The sequence below is a fragment of the Myotis davidii genome, unplaced genomic scaffold, assembly GCF_000327345.1.
Source record: "Myotis davidii unplaced genomic scaffold, ASM32734v1 scaffold415, whole genome shotgun sequence".
NCBI classification, from domain to species: Eukaryota; Metazoa; Chordata; class Mammalia; order Chiroptera; family Vespertilionidae; genus Myotis; species Myotis davidii.
In genome coordinates, this window is record NW_006287951.1 from 2139148 (window position 1) to 2148215 (window position 9068).

General features: G+C 43.0%; 1 protein-coding gene across 5 annotated transcripts in view; it reads right to left on the minus strand.

Annotated features, from left to right (window-relative positions):
• The window catches only part of RYK (receptor-like tyrosine kinase), a 62032-nt gene that overhangs the window by 44872 nt on the left and 8092 nt on the right, over positions 1-9068 (minus strand). For all 5 annotated transcript variants that reach the window (XM_015561375.1, XM_015561374.1, XM_015561376.1 and 2 more), the window contains 3 exons: positions 4702-4801; positions 2459-2593; positions 1166-1219 (listed from right to left, as the gene is read on the minus strand). In XM_015561375.1, the coding sequence (XP_015416861.1) occupies positions 1166-1219; positions 2459-2593; positions 4702-4801 (289 nt within the window). The remainder of the gene's footprint in view (positions 1-1165; positions 1220-2458; positions 2594-4701; positions 4802-9068) is intronic.

The following is a 9068-nucleotide window of genomic DNA, read 5'->3' on the forward strand; positions in this document are numbered from 1 at the left end:
CTTCTTCTTTTTTTATTCTGGGCCAGCTTTAGCTCTGAGGCTCTAGCTCTTAGGCCTCTGCTGCTGAAAGTAGGTATCTCATTTGTTTCAGTTCAAAACAATGTATAACTCCAGATATAACTCCAGCTCTGAGATCCCAGCTTGCTGAAAGCTGGGTTCTGGGGTTTTGTTTAGCTTCTATATTTGTTACAATGTTTCAAACTGCAGGCTCAGAGGCCGGCAAAGCAGGCGGGGAGCGTTGGTTTCCTCCGTTACTGAAGCAAGCAAGTCTCATGTTAGTTTCAAGCTGCCTGGCTGCTGGCCGCCATCTTGGCTGGTAGTTAATTTGCATATCCTGCTGATTAGCCAATGGGAAGGGTAGCGGTCGTACGCCAATTACCATGTTTCTCTTTTATTAGATAGGATTAGAGGCCCGATGCCCGAATTCATGCACCAGTGGGTTCCCTCGGCCTGGCCTGCGGGATCAAGCCGAAACAAGCTCTCTGACATCCCTCGAGGGGTCTTGGATTGTGAGACGGCGCAGGCCTGGCTGAGGGACCCCACTGGTGCAAGCCGAAACAAGCTCTCTGACATCCCTCGAGGGGTCTTGGATTGTGAGACGGCGCAGGCCTGGCTGAGGGACCCCACTGGTGCACGTTCAGGGCTGGGGAGGGATGCAGGAGGTTGATCAGCCAGGGAGGGACCATGGGAGGGCTCCAGGGCATGTCCAGCCCGTCTCCCTCAGTCCTGATCAGCCAGACCCCAGCAGCAAGCTAACCTACCAGTTGGAGCATCTGCCCCTTGGTGGTCAGTGCACGTCATAGGAACTGGTCAACCAATCGACTGTCCCCTGGTGGTCTGTGCACATCATAGCGAGCGGTTGAGTGGCCTTGGCATATCATTGGTATATTACACTTTGACTGGTTGAACAGCCGACCAGACAACTGGACACTTAGCATATTAGGCTTTTATTATATAGGATATGAATTTTACTTCTGGAAATGTTTAGTATTCTAGTAATTTCATCTGACTATACCAATCTGCAAAACAGCAAATTAAACAGCATGGTGTTTATCTTTTGACAAACTGGAAACCACAAGGCCTCCAAGCTTCATGTAATCATGTTCATTTCCAATCACCATTTTTCATTCCTAATGAAGGAGAAGGATAATACAGAAACACTTACAAATAGTTCTGCTAGTGTTTTTGTCCAATGCTGAAGTTTTTACTTCTTCAAGTTCTGAATTAAAAAGGAGATAGAAAATGCTTTAGAAATTATTTTCTGTGAAAATCCTTAAATATTATAATTAATTTTCTAAATTTTCTCTAACATAGTTTTATGTTATAGCAGAACACTGCCTGAACTAAGATATTTGTTGCAAACGTAATACTAAGATATTGTTTCTAACCTGCCAAAGAGATGAAGATCTTACACGTATTTCACGTTCACACTTTAATTATAACCATTTGAAATGTGATATGAATTCTTGCTTAAAACATAATAAATGATAGATTACTATTCTGATAATCATCACTATAATCATCATTAACCAAAGTGTGATCCTTATAGATAGATGCTCAATGAAAAAGGGTTTCTGTGCCCAGCTGGTGTAGCTCAGTGGCTGAGTGTTGACCCATGAACAAGGAGGACATGGTTCAATTCCCAGTCAGGGCACATACCTGGGTTGCAGGCTATATTCCCAGTAAGGGGCACGCAGGAGACAGCCGATCAACGATTCTCTCTCAGCACTGATGTTTCTATTTCTCTCTCTCCCTCTCCCTTCCTCTCTCTAAAATCAATAATATACTTTTTTAAAATGATAAAATAAATGGGTTTAATGCTGTAAAGTACTTGGAACATTATAAGCACAATAATTTGAGTAACAAATTATTCAAAAGCAAAAACACCTAATATTTAAGTACCCACAAATGGTATTCTAAGCTTTAGGCTAGATTCGATCTAAAACAAACAATACACACCTCTGAAACAGATTATTATGCCCAATTTTTAGATTAAAAAACCACTGAGATTTGGATTAAGTAATTTGTCCTAACCTTCTGCCAAGAGCAGAGCCATAATTCTAACCCCGGTCTCTCTGACCTCAGGCAATGCTTCTGTATAGTAGTAACTTTATAAGGGAAATACAATAAATACTCCTTTACTGGGGCCCCTGTCAGAATCACCTGATTTCTTTAAGTCTTCAATTACTACAGTGCTATTTCGCATTCCTAATATAAGATTCCCTCACAATTCTGGCAAAAGATTTTGAGAAAGCAGGGGCGGGGGGAGGGGGGCTGGTTCCTGGCCAGAAGATGACCTGGCGATTACCTTGGAATTTCATTTGGCAGTGTTCTTCCTTTCCTCACTTACAATTATAATAGAGATTTGGTTACAAATCTGTAAAAAACACTACAAAATCTATTTTTGACCTTCTTACAATCTATATAGAATACATAAATTGGTAAATAAATTCCTTACTTTTGTAGCACATTTTCCTTCGCTTAAAATTTAAGACTGTAAAGTTTTTTGAAGAGGTTACTGTCAAGTTGAGCTGCATTAGAATCATAACCTCAGAATCTACTTTGCCAGTACAGGAAAGCTCAACCCGGAACACTGTTTAAAAAAAGAAAAAGAAAATTTATTTTAGTTTTCTAAAATTCAACACTAAAGTCCATCAAATATCTTTAAATTATTTGATTTTTGTTTTAATAAAACTAAAAATACATAAAATTTTAAGCAGAAACTTTCAGAAGACTTATCTTCAGGCTACAAAGCTTGAGACATTATTTCATTTATCACAAACGTAAAAGTTAGTGTTAAAGAACAAACCAAGAAATAAGTGGAGAGAGAATTATTTTCAACTTTTGCTCATGATATTAATATCACTTTGTCTCATATGCTCTCTTACTGCAGCGGTTCTCAACCTGTGGGTCGCGACCCCTTTGAGGGTCAAACGACCCTTTCACAGTGGTCGCCTAAGACCATTGGAAGACACATCTATAATTACATATTGTTTTTGTGATTAATCACTGTGCTTTAATTATGTTCAATTTGTAACAATGAAATTGGGGGGCATAACATGAGGAACTGTATTAAAGGGTCGCGGCATTAGGAAGGTTGAGAATCACTGTCTTACTATGATATAGTTAAGCTACAAAAACATAAAGGAAACACTGCCACCTTACCAGCCACATCAACAATAAACATTACTTGATAAAAAGGAAAGACAATTCACCACCTGAATTCAATATGTACTGCTCTTAATGAAGAGATTAAATATAAAACTGTGTGGCATGGCCGGTATGGTTCTGTGGTTGAGTATCGACCCATGAACCAGGAGGTCATGGTTCAATTCCCAGTCAGGGCACATGTCTGGGTTACAGGCTCGATCCCCAGTGAGGGGCATGCAGGAGGCAGCCAATCAATGATTCTCTCATCACTGATGTTTCTCTCTCTCTCTCCCTCTCCCATTCTCTCTCTGAAATCAATCAAAATATATAACAGTGAATAAGACTGCCAGGAAGACTTCCTCAACATCACTGTGGCTTATACTTCCAAGTTTTAATAATTTCCATTTTCTTAAAATTTCACATCTTTCTCAAAAGGCTGGTCCAAAAGTAATTAAACGGGTGTGAATATGACACTTTGATAATTTACTCAGACAAGCCCGAGTGCCTATCCCAGGCCAGATGTTATGCTAGATGCCAAGGGTAGAGAGTTGAAAAAGACAGCACCTGCCCTTTGGGTGGTCACAGGCTAGCAGGGAGAGAAAAAAAACAAAAAATTACAAGATAATGTATATCTGGCCGAAACCGGTTTGGCTCAGTGGATGGAGCGTCGGCCTGCGGACTGGAGGGTCCCAGGTTTGATTCCGGTCGAGGGCATGTACCTGGGTTGCGGGCACATCCCCAGTGGGAGATGTGCAGGAGGCAGCTGATCGATGTCTCTCTCTCATCGGTGTTTCTAACTCTCTATCTCTCTCCCTTCCTCTCTGTAAAAAATCAATAAAATATATTAAAAAAAAAAAGACTTGTGTTCCATTGTTTAAAAAAAAAAAAAGGTAATGTATATCTGTTCAAAAATAGTGAAATAACGATTCTATGGGGAAGCAAGAACAGAAGAAAGGGTTAACTATTGGAGGGAGAGGAGGAGGCAGGAAGAGAACAGTGCAGATTTTGAGACTTGTAGACTATTACACGTGAATGGGAGCTCACAAGAGGAAAAGATGGTTCCAAATACAGAGACCAGCACATGCAAAGGCGTGGGTATCAGAACTGCATGGATGTGGAGCTGCTGGAACTCTGGGGCAAGTGCAGCAACAAGGCCAGACAGGCAGGGGCAGACGGTCAACCTACAGCATGCTGGGTGGAGCGTCTGGGATGCATTCAGTTGATGGAGGTGGGGGACATGGTTGTGAGAATTACTCCCAGAGGAACAAGACCAAACACGGGGGCCCATACAGAGGCCAATGCCAGCAATGCAGAAAGGGAGGTAAGGAAGAGCTGAGCACAGACAGTTCTGGAGGTGATGGAAAAGAGGGAATGGTTTAAAAGACAGTAAAAATCATCAAAATTTATAAAAATTACTTTTCAAAGTACTTGTATATCTTATGCCTATCAAGTAAGATGCACCACACAGCAGTATAGAATATAAATTGTTCTTTTTGAAATACGGGAGACACAGTTGTAATCAGTGGGGTAAACATTGTCTTTGAGACTCACCTGATAAAGTGCGTGGAACTTCCCCCTGAGCAGAAATGTTGACCTGGGGCATGTCCATTGCCACAAAGTTGTCTACTTGGAATCCCAACTTATATTCAACCTGTAAAATGGAGAAATAAACAAACTGGATGATAACAGAAAGGACACTGATAACCTGACTTCACTGATTTGGCTCATTAATGAATACGTGCGCCTTTCATGTGTACAATCTAGCTATTAAACAATGCAAATAGAAACAGTCCTAGGAATTTTCAACTGGACAAAAATTCAGCCCAGTAAGCCACTGTCTACTTCCTATCCACCACAATCCTGTAAATCTGCCATGTAGATTTCAGAAATTCTGCTGAGAACTACACAGCCATTGAAAAGGAAGCCTGGAGAGCCCTTGAGATGTGTAATTCACAGACCAGGGTTAGCCAGCAATGCCTCCTCTGGCTGATAAAAGCCAAGCTCTGATGGGCTACATGTGGCTGGCAGACCCACTCCCACAAGCAGATTCCAAGGCAGGAATTTCTAATAGAATATCTAAGCCACATTCTCTAGTCCAACTTTCACCATTAAGCAAATTCATGGTTGGATGCCCATCTAACTTCTGAATCTGTTTCTCAAGTGAGTCAGAATCCAAAAGGGGAAAGAGGTGATTAAGATGTTATCTCTGGAATACCAATATTTATCTATCAAATATCTGCCCTACACAGAATGACTTAAAAGAACCAACCAGCATCAATAAAGAAATAGTCTTGCTGCTTAGAAAGATGTTCATGGAAGAAAACAGCTCAAACTGCAAAGCAATAGTTGAAATTCAGAATGGCTGCCACCTTCAATAAGGCCATATATCTCTCATTAGTCTTTGTTCTGCCCATGGGACCTTTTTCTCCTTTTTTAATCCTCACCCAAGGACATTTTTTCCATTGAATCCAGAGAGAGAGAAAAGGAGAGAGAGAGAGAGAGAGAGACAGAGAGAGAGAGTGAGAGAGAGAGAGAACGAACCATCAATTGGCTGTTTCCATTGGGGTTCGAACCTGTAACCTCAGTATGTGCCCCAACTGGGAATTGAACCCACGATCCTTTGGTATGTGGGACAATGCCCTCACCATGAGCCACACTGGCCAGGGCCCATGGGGTCTTGATAAGACTATTAGTAGTACCTGCTCCCATTCAGGGGTCACAAGAACAGCTTTGGTGGATGGCTAGGATAGATGGAAGCCAAGGGGCAGTGGGTTGGGAAAAGAGTAGCAGGAAAGAGGTTCAAGAACCCATTCTTTTAAAAAAAATTTAAATTTTCAATTATAGTTAACATACAATATTATATTCACTTCAGGTGTACAACATAGTGATTAGACATTTATGTAACTTACAAAGTGGTCACCCCAATAAGTCTAGTACCCATCTGACATCATGCATAGTTATTATGATATTAATGACTACATTCCCTATACTGTACTTTATAATTGGCAATTTGCAAATCTTGTTTAAGAAACAATGAGGAAGAATTGGAACCAGGCAGTAGCTGGGGAGGGTGGGGGGTGGAATCCCAAAGCTTTTCTGTCTTCTTTTATCAATGGGAGGTATTCCCAATGTATATGCTAATGAAAAAAGCCAATGAAATGGGACATCATAAAGATGAAAGGAAACTGGGAAAAAGGATCATCCCATATCTAAGACAAGGTTGGGGAACCTTTTTTCTGCCAAAGGCCATTTGGATATTTATAACATCATTCAAGAACTATACAAAATTATCAACTTAAAAATTAGCCTGCTATATTTGGTCAAACATTTAATGAACTCACCCCTAATGCCTTGGCAGGCCAGACCAAATGATTTCGTAGGCCTTATATGGCCTGCTGGCCGGATGATGTTCCCCACCCCTGATGTAAGAGAACGGACTGGCCTTTGGTATGGCTCCAGGGAAGGGGGTGTCTATCCATGGATAAGAAAAGGGACTCAATCCAATGAATTTAACTCTCTGGGTTTCTCCTTTCACACTCTATCTGAAAGCCCCTGAATGCTGTAGGGAGATGCCAACATTAAACTACTGCTTTGCAGTTACAGGAGGTATACAGATAACTGTTAACGGCTGTATTTGATAAGTGCAACTGTTCATAAAGGAAATGTTCTTGCTGCTGCACATCAGTAAGTGACTTAGTGGTACTTGGCTAGGAAGTGTTCACTCTCACCTTAGCACACCACCACACGGTCACTGCCACCAGGAGGTGCTAGCAGGCTTTTCAACAATTCTCATTGGCTAACAGTGAGAGAATGCACTCACTGTATCCCTGTATCCACGTTATCTCTGAACAGGCCATACATGGAGAGCAAGTGCACACATTGGCAGTCAGGAAGAACTGGGTTTGGAACCATTAGACTATGTGATCCTTAGGAAAATTGTTAACTTTTCCAAGTTTCAGTTGTAAAATGAAGATAAAGGAACCCATTGTGAGGATCAAACAGGACAATTAACGCAGCACATCTGTCAGTGTGGCACAGGTCACCCTTGATGAATGAAGAGTCCAGTGGCATCAGCAGTTATTCCAGAGTAGCTGCCCTATTGTCCCGCTGCACTTCCCATAAGCACCAGCCTACTCCTGACCCTAGAGATCCTGACAGCCTTCCTGTGCTCTGCCAAGATCACTGGTGCAGCCCTTCTGTTTGGTCCCCCACCCTGAGAACCCCACTATTTTAAACAGCCCTCACACTTTTAGCCTCGTCACAAATGTCTTCCCCACCTTGTCCCCCAACCTGGCTTTCCTCAGAAGTCATGTCCTCCCGTTTATCATTCAGTTCATACAACACCTGACCCCCAGGGACTAGGCAGTAGGGGCAGCACTCTTTTAGAATCATTAGGTCCTTTCTGGACATCCCTTCCTCATGCAAAACCACCTACACTCTGAAGCTCGCAAGTTCTACTCCTAACAGCTCTTCCTCATGCCATCAACATGAACAACAGACTCAGGTCTTTGCAGAGGCCTTGGCCCTTGGCTCACTCTATCTCCTGCCATTGTCCTGGTGGCTCCAATATTCAATATTCCTACCTACTCAAGAACTTGCTCCATAACCAAACAATGCAAAAAGCCCACTCTATCAAAGATCCCATCACTACCTCTGATTCCTACATAACAAGATCTTTGTCCCTACTCTAATTCAGCCACCATTTATGAAGCACATTTATAAGCAGGGGCTGTGCTCACAGCTGAGATATAATAGCCAATTATTTCCCTCCTTCCCAGCCCAAACAGGAACCTGGTTTCACTTTCTCACACCAAAGATGACAATGTTACTGACACTGTCCTATCAACACCCTAGGTTCACTCCCTGCCCCCCCAGCTCTCGATGCCCCTCACTCTACTCCTGTGACCCAGCACTGCCAAAGGCGATCACATCCCAGGGGAGAAGGATGCTCTCACACAACGCTGACTCCAGGCTGAGGGTAAGCCCTTAATCCTGCTCAGCTATCCTTCCTCACCAACCCTCTCTCCCTAGTTTTCTCATTCCAAACCTCACAGGAGCTCATGCTTCACCGCCTGCTGCTCTGCCTGCTTCGTTGCTCAACAACGTTCTTTTCTCCTTTGGAGAGCACAGAGGAGCCCCCTTTCTGCCTTTCTTTTCACCACGAGGATTTGTTAGAACGCCCATCCTTTGCACCCAGTCCCAAGGAAAGATCTATTCTCCTCTATCTGACAAATGACAAACCCTTCTATCTAGCACTCTAGGTTCCAGCCCATGGGGATCTCCTCACTCTCCTCTGTCTTCAATCCTCTCATGTGCCCAATTACCTACTAAACATATCTACCTAACAACCTTATAGCCCTCAAATTTAACAGATTCAAAGCCAAACTTACGTTTCCCACACGTACTGTCTCCTTTACTGGAGGACTCAGTTATTATAAGCAGAGGCACAGCTAACCAGGGACCAGAACCCCTAGGGAAGCCGAAAACAGCACACGGGGTCAGAGCCATAACTGCAGTGCCCAGGACAGGAGTGAGGAGAAGGGCAAGAGGCAGGGAAGTGAGCTTGTGAGTGGAGCCAGGTAGAGGGCGGGGCACGAGGAGAGGTGGTGAAGGGGCTCAGTAACAGGTTTGAGGACAACCCTGCTACCAGAATCGCAGCCTGGCAGAGGAAGTCTGCAGGTGTGGAAGCCTGCCTTTTGTTGGCTCCCTTTTCGAGGGCCCCTCAAAACATGCGAGGCATTCATTAGGCAGTTCTCTTCTCCCTCTGGAATCTTTAAGATACCAATTTAAAACTGCAGTTTCAGGGGTCAGGGAAGAAACTGCCCATTGTTAAATCCCTTTTCTGTACTTTGGCGTGTACTGATTTATACGGAATCACACTTGCCAATAATCCTTTGAAGAAACTGAGCAGCTCTGCA